The 15,050-nt window shown below is 43.7% G+C and overlaps 2 protein-coding genes across 4 annotated transcripts in view; one reads left to right on the top strand and one right to left on the bottom strand.

Annotated features, from left to right (window-relative positions):
• Window positions 1–9,582, top strand: TUBD1 (tubulin delta 1). 3 transcript variants are annotated; one of them, XM_078779574.1, is made up of 9 exons: window positions 1–72; window positions 323–538; window positions 3,833–3,980; window positions 4,104–4,320; window positions 4,578–4,806; window positions 8,285–8,419; window positions 8,762–8,860; window positions 9,115–9,292; window positions 9,382–9,582. In XM_078779574.1, the coding sequence occupies exons 2-9, from the start codon at window positions 379–381 to the stop codon at window positions 9,482–9,484; spliced, it is 1,269 nt and encodes a 422-aa protein (XP_078635700.1). In that variant the 5' UTR covers window positions 1–72; window positions 323–378; the 3' UTR covers window positions 9,485–9,582. The 3 variants fall into 3 exon arrangements, with proteins under 3 accessions (XP_078635700.1, XP_067975653.2, XP_078635699.1); XM_068119552.2 differs by having other exon boundaries at window positions 9–208; XM_078779573.1 differs by having other exon boundaries at window positions 60–89.
• The window catches only part of RNFT1 (ring finger protein, transmembrane 1), a 24,889-nt gene continuing 18,508 nt past the window's right edge, over window positions 8,670–15,050 (bottom strand). The window contains exons 5-8 of the mRNA XM_068119554.2: window positions 11,728–11,874; window positions 10,624–10,689; window positions 10,301–10,402; window positions 8,670–10,187 (exon numbers count right to left, since the gene is read on the bottom strand). Of these exons, the coding sequence (XP_067975655.1) occupies window positions 10,053–10,187; window positions 10,301–10,402; window positions 10,624–10,689; window positions 11,728–11,874 (450 nt within the window). The 3' untranslated portion in view covers window positions 8,670–10,052. The remainder of the gene's footprint in view (window positions 10,188–10,300; window positions 10,403–10,623; window positions 10,690–11,727; window positions 11,875–15,050) is intronic.

Consider the following 15,050-nt stretch of genomic DNA (forward strand, 5'->3'; position numbering starts at 1 on the left):
TGAATAAAGTTGTTTGGCGGTGTAAACTGTAAACTGATGAATAAAGTTGTTTGGGTGGTGTAATTGGTGGTGGTAAATGATTAGTCGGTGTATGCATTTTTTGCTGTGTTTCAGTCGGATTGTAATTATATAAAGTCTTCTGTCATTAGACATTAATTTAAAGTCTAATGATCGGTTACGTGTTTTACCTCAATAACAATATGTAGATGTAAGTGTTTGTCGATGTGAAGCGTCCATCCGCTATTGAAAAAGTAGAATCGATTGAAGACTGTCCGTGTGATGCTCACGGCGTGAAATGTTGTGGTCTGGACGCACGAGACAGGTGGACCCGCGGTCCTTGAAGACCGGAGTGTAGATGTTGCTGTGGAACTTGGCGGGATGGCGGTGGTGACCGTCCAAGTGGGTCAATGCGGGAGCCAGGTGGGCTCGGAGCTGTTGACCCACCTGTGGAGGGACGCTCACGATGCCCTGCTGGGGTCAAGAGACCGGGACTACAGGGAGACCAGTCTCGAGAGGTTCTTCGGTCTTTGTGCACAAGGTGATGAGCAGCAAGAAAAAGGATCTTTGGTTGGAAGGTCTTGGTGTTGGTACCTTTAGTCGTCTCGAGGGTCTCACGGGGGATGTTAAAATGGAGGTAAATTGGAACACGAATGGTGTGACGTCTCCTTGGTAGTTATTTTTTAAACTATCGGTAAATTCGTTTACCAGTACCACAGGTACTGTATCGTGTATGCTAAATAGTCATTTACCAGAGGTACTGTATGATAAATACAATATAATTCACCACAGGTACTGTATGCTAAATAGTCATTTACCAGAGGTACTGTATGATAAATACAATATAATTCACCACAGGTACTGTATGATAAATACAATGTAATTTACCACAGGTACTGTATGCTAAATAGTCATTTACCACAGGTACTGTATGCTAAATAGTCATTCACCACAGGTACTGTATGCTAAATAGTCATTCACCACAGGTACTGTATGCTAAATAGTCATTTACCACAGGTACTGTATGATAAATAGTCATTTACCACAGGTACTGTATGCTAAATAGTCATTTACCACAGGTACTGTATGCTAAATAGTCATTTACCACAGGTACTGTATGATAAATAGTCATTTACCACAGGTACTGTATGATAAATAGTCATTTACCACAGGTACTGTATGCTAAATAGTCATTTACCACAGGTACTGTATGATAAATAGTCATTTACCACAGGTACTGTATGCTAAATAGTCATTTACCACAGGTACTGTATGCTAAATAGTCATTTACCACAGGTACTGTATGATAAATAGTCATTTACCAGAGGTACTGTATGATAAATACAATATAATTCACCACAGGTACTGTATGATAAATACAATGTAATTTACTACAGGTACTGTATGCTAAATAGTCATTCACCACAGGTACTGTATGCTAAATAGTCATTCACCACAGGTACTGTATGCTAAATAGTCATTTACCACAGGTACTGTATGATAAATAGTCATTTACCAGAGGTACTGTATGATAAATAGTCATTTACCACAGGTACTGTATGCTAAATAGTCATTTACCACAGGTACTGTATGCTAAAGTCATTTACCACAGGTACTGTATGCTAAAGTCATTTACCACAGGTACTGTATGCTAAATAGTCATTTACCACAGGTACTGTATGATAAATAGTCATTTACCACAGGTACTGTATGCTAAAGTCATTTACCACAGGTACTGTATGCTAAATAGTCATTTACCACAGGTACTGTATGATAAATAGTCATTTACCACAGGTACTGTATGCTAAATAGTCATTTACCACAGGTACTGTATGCTAAAGTCATTTACCACAGGTACTGTATGCTAAAGTCATTTACCACAGGTACTGTATGCTAAATAGTCATTTACCAGAGGTACTGTATGATAAATACAATGTAATTCACCACAGGTACTGTATGATAAATACAATGTAATTCACCACAGGTACTGTATGATAAATAGTCATTTACCACAGGTACTGCATGCTAAATAGTCATTTACCAGAGGTACTGTATGATAAATACAATGTAATTTACTACAGGTACTGTATGCTAAATAGTCATTCACCACAGGTACTGTATGCTAAATAGTCATTCACCACAGGTACTGTATGCTAAATAGTCATTTACCACAGGTACTGTATGATAAATAGTCATTTACCACAGGTACTGTATGCTAAAGTCATTTACCACAGGTACTGTATGCTAAAGTCATTTACCACAGGTACTGTATGCTAAATAGTCATTTACCAGAGGTACTGTATGATAAATACAATGTAATTCACCACAGGTACTGTATGATAAATACAATGTAATTCACCACAGGTACTGTATGATAAATAGTCATTTACCACAGGTACTGTATGCTAAATAGTCATTTACCAGAGGTACTGTATGATAAATACAATGTAATTCACCACAGGTACTGTATGATAAATACAATGTAATTCACCACAGGTACTGTATGATAAATACAATGTAATTTACCACAGGTACTGTATGATAAATACAATGTAATTCACCACAGGTACTGTATGATAAATACAATGTAATTCACCACAGGTACTGTATGATAAATACAATGTAATTTACTACAGGTACTGTATGATAAATACAATGTAATTCACCACAGGTACTGTATGATAAATACAATGTAATTCACCACAGGTACTGTATGCTAAATAGTCATTTACCACAGGTACTGTATGCTAAATAGTCATTTACCAGAGGTACTGTATGATAAATACAATGTAATTCACCACAGGTACTGTATGCTAAATAGTCATTTACCACAGGTACTGTATGCTAAATAGTCATTTACCACAGGTACTGTATGATAAATACAATGTAATTCACCACAGGTACTGTATGATAAATACAATGTAATTCACCACAGGTACTGTATGATAAATACAATGTAATTTACCACAGGTACTGTATGATAAATACAATGTAATTCACCACAGGTACTGTATGATAAATACAATGTAATTTACCACAGGTACTGTATGATAAATACAATGTAATTCACCACAGGTACTGTCTGATAAATACAATGTAATTTACCACAGGTACTGTATGATAAATACAATGTAATTCACCACAGGTACTGTATGATAAATACAATGTAATTTACTACAGGTACTGTATTAAAAAAACCACCTTTAGAGGCCATTTTTCCCCGCAAAGCGGGGGTTGGCCTTTTTCGGGGACCGTGGTTGTTGTTGTTTTTTGGTCCCCTTTTTGAAGCAATGTTTTACGGCCGGATGCCCTTCCTGACGCCAACCCTTTTTGCCGCCTTTAACGACAAACAGGGAATTACCAGTGAACTGGTACTCAATTAGCCGACCTCGGAAGGATGACAGGCTGAGTCAACCCCCCTGGCGTTAATTCAGCGATCGACCGGGATTCGAACCCAGGATCCTAGGATCCTAAGCCGGCACCCTAGCCGCTAGCCCAACACCAGCACAGATCAGAAGGCCTTTGGCCTGGGTGTTAGTCCATGGCCCAGTGCAATTGGAATGATCCCAGGTATATAACCATGATATATAATATATGCACAAAAGCCATGCACACGTTTTTGCTTCATTTATGCGCATTGGGTTATTGTACACCGCCCGCTCCTACACCGCACAAAGGTACTGTATGATAAATACAATGTAATTCACCACAGGTACTATGTGATAAATACAATGCCATTTACCACACTTGTTTTGTGGTAGGCCTGGAATGCAGCTTGCACATAACTCCACGGTCTATACCTATATGTATGATATATTATGTGTTCTTTGTGCAGGTAAAAGGTACGCTCGTGCCGTACTGGTCGACATGGAGCCCAAGGCAGTGAGAGCGAGCCTGGCGAGCGCACGACGTGCTGGATGGTCGTACCACCCACACTCGGCCTTTTACCAACAACGCGGCTCAGGGAACAACTGGGCATACGGGTCTGGTGGGGGAGAGGAAGGGTCATTGGTTTCTGGATGACAAATCTCAGGTGTAAAACGTGATTTGTACAAATGCCGATTGTATTTTCCTCCCGCTCTGGTGGCGATTGCTCTCACTCACAGGTACGGCGTGGCCGGTACACAATGGGGCAAGGACGTGATGGCGATAGTTCGGATGCAGGTTGAACAATGTGACAGGCTCGCCGGGTTTCTTCCCATGTTAAGCCTTGCGGGCGGGACGGGCTCAGGTCTTGGGTCACGGCTGACGCAGCTCCTTCGTGACGAGTACCCGAAGGCGTTGATTGTGAATCATGTCACCTGGCCGTTTAGTTCGGGGGAGGTATAGCAAGGAACTTTTCCGCTTACCTTCTCTTGTGTAGATTTTACTCAACTTCTTTTGTTGTTTTGAGGAATGTATACTTTTGTTAACATTGTGTTTTGAATAAAATAGTTAATAGTAAAAAATAAAAGTTTTGAAAAATATATATATATTAATTTATATAAAATAATAGCAAACATAAGGAATATTTTTTCCCCAAATTATCAAAAATTTGTCTCGTCGACCACTGACTCTCTTCCCTGCCTTTTCCGCTCCAGGTTATAGTGCAGAGCTACAACGCCATGCTTTCCCTCGCGGCTTTGCACGATGCCTCAGATGCCGTGTTGTTCCACGAGAATGACGGCGTGCACGACACGTGTCGGCAGCACCTGGGCCTGGCGCGCCCGGGCCTGCGAGATATAAATCGCCTTATAGCACAACACCTTGCCACCATGATGCAGCCCGCCCACCCGCACACGCTCCCCTTCTACTCATGCGATCCCCTTGGTGAGAGGGTCGTGTAGGTCATGTGTAAAATCACCGACGTCATTAACCGCAACAATACCACTCTTTCTACTGCTTTGTGTGTGTGATGCATCATTGGATGTGGCATGTACCATGGGGTGGTCGAGGGGTGGGGGATATCATTTAAATATTTGCCAGGCCACTGTTGTAGAACCCGCCATACCTGTGGCAACACCAACAGCCAGAGCGGCACTCCGTGGAGCGCATACCTCCGCCAAGCTGAACAGTTTACGTTTTGTATGCCATTGATAGGCCAGACCTGGATCCTGACTTGAACCAAAATCGAACTTGTTCTTGTCACTTACCCAACTCAACCACCAAGTTTTGTCATAATCCGTCCACTTTTTCAAACGTCATGATTTATATCATTTTTGGGCCCATCTCTCAATTGTGATCAATCACTTGAAAATTCTAGACCTGGATCTTTCACAATATGTAATCAATTAGTCCTTGTTACACACCTAACCTGTCCACCAAGTTTCGTATGAATCAGTCTACAACTTTGAGATATCCTGCTCACAGACAAACAAAAAACATGTCATGCGTAGCACGATACTTGCGGAATCCATAAAATAAGTTGTTGGCAAATGATGACCTCAAAAATAATTGACTTGAAATTTTAAGAGGATTCGCATACCAGGTCACTGAATTCAACCACCAATCAGATGAAAATTTAAGGATTTTAGAAATTTGGCCTATGTTGACCTTTTGGCCTATGTTGACCTCAAAATTAGTTGGGGGTTTAATTCAGTGACCAGACATGCAAATCCTCTTCAAATCTCAAGTCAATCGGATGAAAATTGAGCATTTTACAAAGTTGGTGATCTTGGCCTATATTCACCTATTGACCTTTTGACCCCAAAAACAATAGGCTTCTTGGTTATGACAAACTCTACCATTTGGTGAAGTTGAAAATTGTGACCTGTAGGCAACTGACATATATATATACATACATACATACATACAGTCACGTGAAAAAGTAAGTACACCTCATGTAAAGTTTTGACTTTTTCAACATATTTCAACATACAGCTATTTGATCTTCATTTCAACAATATTGATAGATAAAGGTGATATAATATAACAAATATCATGAAACATTTACATTTTGTAGTCCATTGTATAATTTAAATAAACATAAATGCAAATTTCGCATGTGGAAAAAGTAAGTACACCCCTACATTTATCACTACTTCAAATACCTAAAATTAGAATCAGGTGCACCAGCTCAGGTGCAAATGATTAGAACATCGTCGGAGAGGATCTTGGAGTAACCTGTCTTATTTAAACCTCAGACATTTAGTTTGGTTTGCTCTTTGTTGTTGAAGTGTGCAGCGTCACCATGCCAAGATCAAAAGAGCTCTCTGAGGCCTTCAGAAAGATGGTTATAGATGCCTACGAGTCTGGGAAGGGATTTAAAAAGATCTCCAAACAATTTGAAATCAATCATTCGACTGTCCAGAAGATCATCTACAAGTGGAGAAGATTCCAAACAACTGCCAACTTGTTCAGGCCAGGCCACCCCAGCAAGTTCAGCCCAAGAGCAGACCGCAAGATGCTGAAAGAAGTCTCTAAGAACCCCAGAATGTCATCACGGGACCTACAGGTAGCTCTTGCCACTGTTGATGTCAAAGTGCACGAGTCTACCATTAGAAAGAGGCTGCACAAATTTGATCTACATGGGAGGTGTGCCAGGAGGAAACCTTTGCTGTCCAGAAAGAACATCAGGGCAAGACTAAAGTTTGCCAATGAACACCGAGGCAAAGACCAGCACTTCTGGAACAATGTGCTCTGGACAGATGAGTCAAAGGTAGAGCTATTTGGCCACAGTACCAGAAGACATGTTTGGCGAAAACCAAAGACAGCATTTGACCACAATAACCTGATACCAACTGTAAAGCATGGTGGTGGAAATATTATGGTTTGGGGCAGCTTTGCTGTATCAGGGCCTGGGCAGCTCACCATCATAGAATCCACTATGAATTCTTCATTGTACCACAGGGTGCTTGAGGATAATGTGAGGCCATTTGTCGGAAAGTTGAAGTTCAACCGAAGGTGGACCTTGGAACATGACAATGACCCTAAACATACCAGTAAATCCACCAAGGAATGGCTGAAAAGAAAGAAATGGAGGTTTCTGGAATGGCCAAGTCAAAGCCCGGATCTAAATCCCATCGAGATGTTGTGGAGGGATTTGAAACGAGCTGTGCATGCAAGAAACCCCTCAAACATCGCACAGCTGAAAGAATTCTGCATGGAGGAGTGGGCAAAAATTTCTCCCAGTCGATGTCAGAGACTGGTAGACAGTTATAAGAAACGCCTACTTGAGGTTGTTTCTGCCAAAGGGGGCAATACCACCTATTAGAGCCAAGGGTGTACTTACTTTTTCCACATGTGAAATTTGCATTTATGTTTATTTAAATTATACAATGGACTACAAAATGTAAATGTTTCATGATGTTTGTTATATTATATCACCTTTATCTATCAATATTGTTGAAATGAAGATCAAATAGCTGTATGTTGAAATGTGTTGAAAAAGTCAAAACTTTACATGGGGTGTACTTACTTTTTCACGTGACTGTACATACACACAGAATAACGCACAAGACCAACCAATATAATTGAAAAATCTTCGATTTTCGCAAGTGAAAACATAACCTTCGGTGGTGAAAACATAACCTTCGGTGGTGAAAACATAACCTTCGGTGGCAGAGAGCAAAAGCAGGTACACCGCAAATGATAATTTGCAAATAAGTACACCACCTGATTAAAAACGGCACCCAATGGACAAACCGCACTCGAGCACTGCTTCAGCCCATTGGCGGCCTTCCACAAATCCTCGAGTGGAGAAATGGTAAATCCATTAACTTGTTGCCTCCTTTTGGCATCATCAGTACGGTTAACACTCGACACGTAATCCATTCCCTCCACCATTCCCATCTCACTCTCGGTGGATGGCCTCACATGACGTCTCTGCGACGTATCCTCCGAGGTGTTTACTTGGTCCGATTAAACTTTGCTCAGGTGCCCATGTGTTATTTGTGTTCCATGAAAGCTAGATACACGTTGGAACACAAATTTGTGGTTCCACAACAGGGAAATGGTTGAGTTTGGAAACTCAGAGAAATTGTGTTGGGCTGGTCAGGCCGTGCTGTTGATGCCCAGCAGACAGAAATGTATTAATGAATTGGAGGTTCCTCCACTCCAGCCTTGGCAGTCATTCCGCCAATGAAGGCACTGCTGCCATGGAGTGCAGTCCAAGGCGCTGATTGACATTGGGCGACGTCACACTGAAGTGGATGCGCTGATTTGCACTTTATATTGTTTGGTTTGTGAAAGGAGTAAAAGTAAAAGTGTTTGGAAGGTTGTATGTAATGATTGGAACGATATCTTGCCTCAAACTGAACGTTTGTCACCTCCGAGTGGAGGTTTGTAAAGGGTCGTGGTGTCTTTGCAGGTGACCTGACCGGCAGCCTCGTGCCGAGCCCGGAGTTCCGCTTGCTGAGCGTGCAAGCCGTACCTGAACTCGCCGAACGCATCAGGGACTTCACCTGCTATTTGTGGACCAGCTTGCTGCGTGACCTCTCCACCGGTACGCTGCAAGGCCCGCCATGTTTTAACCGCTCCGTGCGTCATCCGTGCTGACTCCTGGTTACACATCTAACCATCCCGTTTAATCGGTCTCCATCGTCCGCTCACCTCACTTCCTTTGACAAAGTGCACGATCCACGATGCATGTCGAAATGATGAACCTTTTTGATAGCACTAGTTCAGATGACAAATGGAATACAGACTGAGGAAGCAAGTGCTTGAGTGGTTCATAATGTGTAACAGACCCAAAGTTTGAGTTCTTCAGTAAAACTTTTTAATCGATTTCAAACATTATCCGATATTCACTCGTGTGTTTTAATACAATGGTGATGTAATTACACAGATTCTAGAAGGTGCAATCCCGTGAAAAGTACATCTCGCCCCTCTTGCGTCTCTCGTCTCCTCGTTCTGCGTGGCAAGGATACGGGCTCCGCAGAATACGGTAAGGTCCAAAACCATGGATTCATACGTGTTTACATGTTCAGTGTCGTGTTTACATTGTTCGGTGTATCGCTTTCTTACCTCGTCGTTGCCATTTGATTAACGGACCATCTCGTATCCTGACATCGGGATATTTGTTTCCCCATACGAATAAAACACCATTTCTTATGCTGCTTTAATCTCCTTGTTTTTGGGGGGGTTTTTCCCCCCTTTCTTGTTCTTCAAACGTCCAAATTATGACCTTCCGACTTTCAGCCGAGTTGGCTGCCCCTTCCTCCTTTCCTGCCTGGGTGCCTCCGGAGCGAGGCCTTACCGTGTGGACATGTTCTCGTCCTTTTGGAGGCCACGAGAAATCTGCAGCTTTGCTCACGAACGAGGTCCCCCCGTCACTCAACGATTCCCTTCGTCGTGCGTGGGACATGTTCAACGCAAGGTGAGACTTGATGAGGAGATCATTACATCGTCACCGTCTGCCGGGACCTCGTCGCTCGAGCTAATGTGGTCGGCCCTTTGTCCATGCAGGGCATACGTCCATCAGTACATCGAGCACGGAGTAACGGAAGATGACTTCCTATCCAGCTTCTCAGTTCTTGAGCAAGTGCTGTCCAGTTACCGTCACTTGTAAGCATTTCCTCTCTGCTCAACACTTCCTGTCTCTGCTCTTCTCAAGTGAAACGTATTTTGTATTTTCATTTCCATGGAATAAAACACAGTATTGCCTTGTTTCGTTTCCAACTCGTACTTGCGATCAATTCTGTTGGACCTTTACGTGGAATATTTAACCACATTTCAGAAGTTATCGTTTTTTTTTCCCCTTCAGAGTAACGTTTTGATATTCGATTGAATCTTAAACTCCCCACAAGGTTTTTGATGAAGCGAAACACTTTCTTGTTGAACTAAGGTTTCATTTCCATGTGAACATCTTGTTTGGTAACCCTAACAAATTGCCAGCAACGTCATTGCAGAGTATAACGATAATCAGAACGACCACGTGGACTTTGACAGAAAAGTTCCACCACGACTCCACTGTTGAAACCACATTGGTTTCATGGAGCTGTAGTCAATGGAGTCCTCAATGCATGCATGGAGGTGCCGTGGGACTTTTGTTTGACGTTTCCTGATGTGATGACGTTCGACGTTTCCAAGGATGGCACAATGTCATTGGAGCAAAGTGGGCTTGAAGAAATCCGGTATCAGTATAGTTGAAGATGGGTAGAGGTACCCCCGTCCCGTCCTCGCCGCCCACCCTCCCACACGATCAGCCGGCACAGTGGGCAGCAGCGCTCACGGTCCAGCCACAGACCGATGCACTCCTCACAGAATACGTGCTGCCATCAACATAATGCACCACATGAGAGACCGTAGGGTTGTGTGGTGACTTGTACAGAGGATTACAGATGTGTGTACACAGTATCGGTGTGGTGTAATTGCACAGCCTCACTTGGCACAGAAGCAGAGCAGGGCGGCAAAAGTTTCCCTGGCAGATGGGGCACAGCTGACCGGCCTGAGCACATTGCTGTTTGCTGGCTGGTAGGCCCATGGGCTGAGGGTCAAAAGAGAGCAAGATCATCTGGTGGTGAGTGAAAGCCACTGTTTTGATGATCGTTTTTTTCTGCTTTTTAATATGGCTTTAGATGTGAGGGAAGGAACATTTCATTAGTTATTTCGTGCTGACAACATATGATGCTGATTAAGAGTCATGGAAGGTACCTGGTATGTGTCAAGTAATTACTGTGCTATCTTGCATATTACAAAACGACTCACCTGGCAATGCCACAATTTGAAACAGGCCCTTCCTAGGCAGGGTAGTCTTCTGTACACTGCCATACACTAAACAACACACATACAGTACATCGTGTTACCTCGACTTGCATACATATAGGAAACAGGTAAGTCGTTTTCTTATAAGAAGAAGAGCCATTCCTTTCGTGTCTTCACAAGCATAGGACTGCCGAGGCTGTGCGTACAGCTGCCAAGGCACAATTCTGGATAGGTCGCCTCTGCAAGCTGGTACTCATTTGCTGACCTCGGGAGGATGATAGGCTGAGTCGCCCCAACTGGTGTTATTTTAACAGCACGATAGAGGCTCAAACTCAGGACCCTAAGATTTTAAGACCGACACCTTAACCGTAAAACCAGCACCAGGCTTATTGTGTTAGCAACATTAATATTAAAAAGGAACCTATTTCACCAACCATGACTTCCTGGTTGTCTCGGTGAGTATTATAATTTAGTGATTCATGGTTCAAATAATCTTCACTCGTTAAGCCAGGGTAAGTCAGCTGTTGTATCCCTCATCATGGATGGATCACAAACAGCACGTGCTCTCCTGTGGATGGCTGGATTGACTATCAACATGAACCAATATTATCGCTTTGATTGAGACGGGAAGCTCAACTACTCCAAATGAAGGAGAAGCCCAAAGAATATGAGAACGCATTTGGTGCCACGGTGTGTAATGGCCAGAAGTTAACAGAAGGTACGAGTATTCTTGGGCCATAGAAAAGTCCCCTATATATGGTATGTGCCATATGACAAAGTATAGAAAAGAAGGGACATTCCATATCTTGTAGAAAATGCCAAACGATAGAAAAGAAGGGACATTCAAAAAAATCTCGTGTGCATGCTGATCTACCCTTGTGTTCTTAGGAGGAACCAAGTAATGCTCTAGAAAGGTTCATATAAAGGGGCGCCCTACATCTGGCAAATAAAATACATTTACTTCTTCATGTAGGTGTATGAATCAAATTGGTGCCCCTTTGGCGCTCCCAGTCCAGTAAAAGGCAAGCCTCCATGTCTACGCTGCCAGAGTGATATCATCTGACTGTGAAACGTACCTCATCAGGGCAGTTGCTGAGATACACACACCTTAAGCAGCAGGTAGAGGATGGAGAGTGCAAATCCTAACAGGAAGCCATCAAGACTACTGTGTACAAGGAACGTGACCCAGAGACGCACGGGAGCCAAGACTCGGTACAGCAAGCTTCCCTCCTCCACCACCTCGTAACAGCTCCCCTGCACATGGCATAAACATGGTGTGCAACAGAAATATAAAATGGGGTGGCGTTCGGTCACAATGAAAAATTGTTCAATGCAAGTGGCTCAGTATTGAAGGATATTTCAAGGGGCTGTTAAACCCGGGAGGAAGCAACAGTGAACTGGAGATCACTGAGGAGAAGGTGTGGGGACAGCATTACAGAGGATGAATATGGGAAGAGTGTCAGGCATTGATGAAGTGCGTACAAATATGTTGGTTGCAGCAGAAGAAGTCGGGGTCAAATTGGATGAAGAGTCTGCTGAATGTACATATAGAAGAGGGTTTGATTCTGGAGTATTGGAGGACAGGGCTAATTGGGCTTATTTTGAAGAGGATGGGCGATTTTAAAGATCCGGAGAAGTACAGACGTATTATGCTACGAAGTCGTGTCATGAATGTATTGTAGAGGATTCTGGACGGGAGGGAGGGTGATATGGAAGAGTGTGGAGATGGAGATTGACGAACAGCAACGGGTTTAAAAAGGGTAGAAGGATGATGGATGGGATCATGCTGACACTTGGTTTGAGGTGCAGGGTGAAATGGTATTGGGATTTGTCGGCCTGGAGGAGGCCGATGGCACTCGAGGAGAGATGGTGATGGCAACCCTGAGATGGATGGGAGTGCTGGAAGCAGAAGTTAGGTTGTTGGAAGGGCCGTACATGGTAAAAAAAGGGAAAAGTTGTGGTTGTTCCTAGGATGTCGGAGGAGTAAAGCACGAACATCAGTTTGAAGCAAAAAGCTCTCAGCCCACTCATGTTTATCATGGTGATGGAGCTGGTAAGTGGGTAGGTAAACGTGAGGGGGGTCATTCCATTTCAATTCACACACCCTCCCATACAACCCCTTGCAGATTTACCTGGAAAATGTTCTAAAAACACCTCTCCAGGCCAAACAAAGGAATCCCAAGTCGTTTCAGCTCAATATCTCCAAAGGTATATCTCCACCCCGCCCTCCCCCCTCCCAATTCAGGCCACAAGTTGACCCCATGGGCACGTGTTAGGGGTATTGAGCTTTTAACCATAAAAACTAACATTCTAACATGCTTAGTCATACACTTATACTTTTACAAAAGGTATACTTTGATTATCCACCTTCTTGTGTATCAACTGAAATTTTCAAAAATGGGACTTTCTTGCTCTTGTTCATATTCCACCAAAATGTTCAACTTACAGAAACGAGGTCAAGTATGACATGATCATCAGTCAACCAGGATGTACGACAAAAACATTTATCATAGCTTCAGATTGATGCGCATAAAAATAATAAAATAATTAAGGAGCAATATCTTCCGTAATTTTAGGATAAGTCTGGTACATGTATATAACGTTGTACAGCAATCGATATTCAACCAAGACATGTCAACACATACACTACATGGCCAAAAGTATGTGGACACCCAAACTTGGGATTCCTTCTTCCAAAGTAAATTGCTCTCTCTCATGCACAGATTTATCCCATCTCGTCTTCAGTTGTCATACCCTTCCTCCCGTCCATGGTACACGGAATCTTGTGGTGAGGCTGTTGCCCAGAAACAACTTGCCTTCGTCTCCTGGAAAGCAAATCCAACGGAAGGAAATCTCATTTCCTTTCACAAAGCCCGAAACAAGTGTGTGTCCACCCTCAGGAGAGCCAGGAAACAATATCTCTCCGTTCTCAAGACCGAACTCTCTTATCTGTCTCCCTCTTCCAAATCCTGGTGGCGTCTGGTCAAATCCGTTTCTGGTGTTTGTTCCCCCTCCATCCCCTCCCTTTCCTCAAACGGCTACACAGCTGACTCCGCACGTGAAAAAGCTGAATGCCTCAACTCTGTGTTTGCCTCTAAATCTTGTGTCCCAAACCCATCCCTCTCTGTACCCACCATACCCAGTCGTACCCTGCTGCTCCTGGACTCTGTGTCCTTTCCTCCTGACAAGGTGGAAAAGTTTCTGTCAACCCTCGACTCTGATTCTGCAACTGGACCCGACGGCATCAGCCCACGGGTCCTAAAATCCTGCTCTGCTGCTCTATCTCACCCTCTCTCTGTTCTCTTCACCCTCTCTTTTGCTCAAGGTCAACTGCCATCTGCTTGGAAATCAGCCAACATCACCGCTTTGCACAAAAAAGGTGCAAAAACAGATCCTAGCAACTACAGACCAATCAGCCTTCTCCCAATTATCAGCAAAGTCATGGAATCCATCATTGCTTCGGATATGAAATCTTTCCTCTTCTCCAATGGCTTGATCTCTGATCATCAATTTGGTTTCAGACCAGGTCACTCTACTCTGGACATGCTGCTTCTGCTGTCTCAACAATGGATGGAGGTCCTCAATGCCAAACAGGAAATTAGAGCTGTCTCCCTCGACATATCACGTGCCTTCGACACGGTCTGGCACCCCGCTCTGCTCACCAAACTCTCCTCCTTTGGTATCCATGGAAATCTCCACGCATGGCTGGCGGACTTCCTCTCTAGTCGTCGTCAACGTGTGGCCCTGAATGGGTTTCTCTCATCTCCTCTTCCTGTTCAGGCTGGAGTTCCCCAAGGCAGTGTTCTGGGCCCCGTGCTTTTTCTGGTCTTCATCAATGATCTCTCTGACTCTCTCGAAAATCCTCTCTATCTCTTTGCTGATGACTCCACTCTCTGCCGCTCCATTCCTCTTCCCTCAGATCGGCAGTCTGCTGCCTCCTCACTCTCTGAAGACCTGGACAAAATCACAGACTGGTCAAACAAGTGGAACATGTCTTTCAATCCTGACAAATCTCACACTCTTACTATGTCTCTCCGAAAAGATCGACTGGACAACCCTCCCATCTACTTTCTCAACAATCCTCTCCAAGAAGTTCTGTCGCTCAAGATTTTGGGTCTCACTATCTGCCATGATCTTTCTTGGGAAAACCACATTTCCAAGCTGGCCTCCAAAGCCAGTCGCCGACTGGGCATCCTCCGTCGTGCGAAGTCCTTCCTCGGCACACCTGAGCTCCTCACCACATACAAGGCTTTCATCCGCAGCTCAATGGAATACTGTTCTCCCCTATGGGCCGGTGCTCCTGCCTCACACCTAGCTCGGCTTCACGCTGTTGAAACCAAAGCTTTCAGAATTATTGGAATCTCCCGCGATGAAGCTATCTCTGAGGGCCTTTCACTCACTCACCGCAGGCAGGTAGGTGGTCTTTCTGT

The sequence above is a fragment of the Myxine glutinosa genome, chromosome 6 (assembly GCF_964187855.1).
Source record: "Myxine glutinosa chromosome 6, kmMyxGlut1.1, whole genome shotgun sequence".
NCBI lineage: Eukaryota > Metazoa > Chordata > Myxini > Myxiniformes > Myxinidae > Myxine > Myxine glutinosa.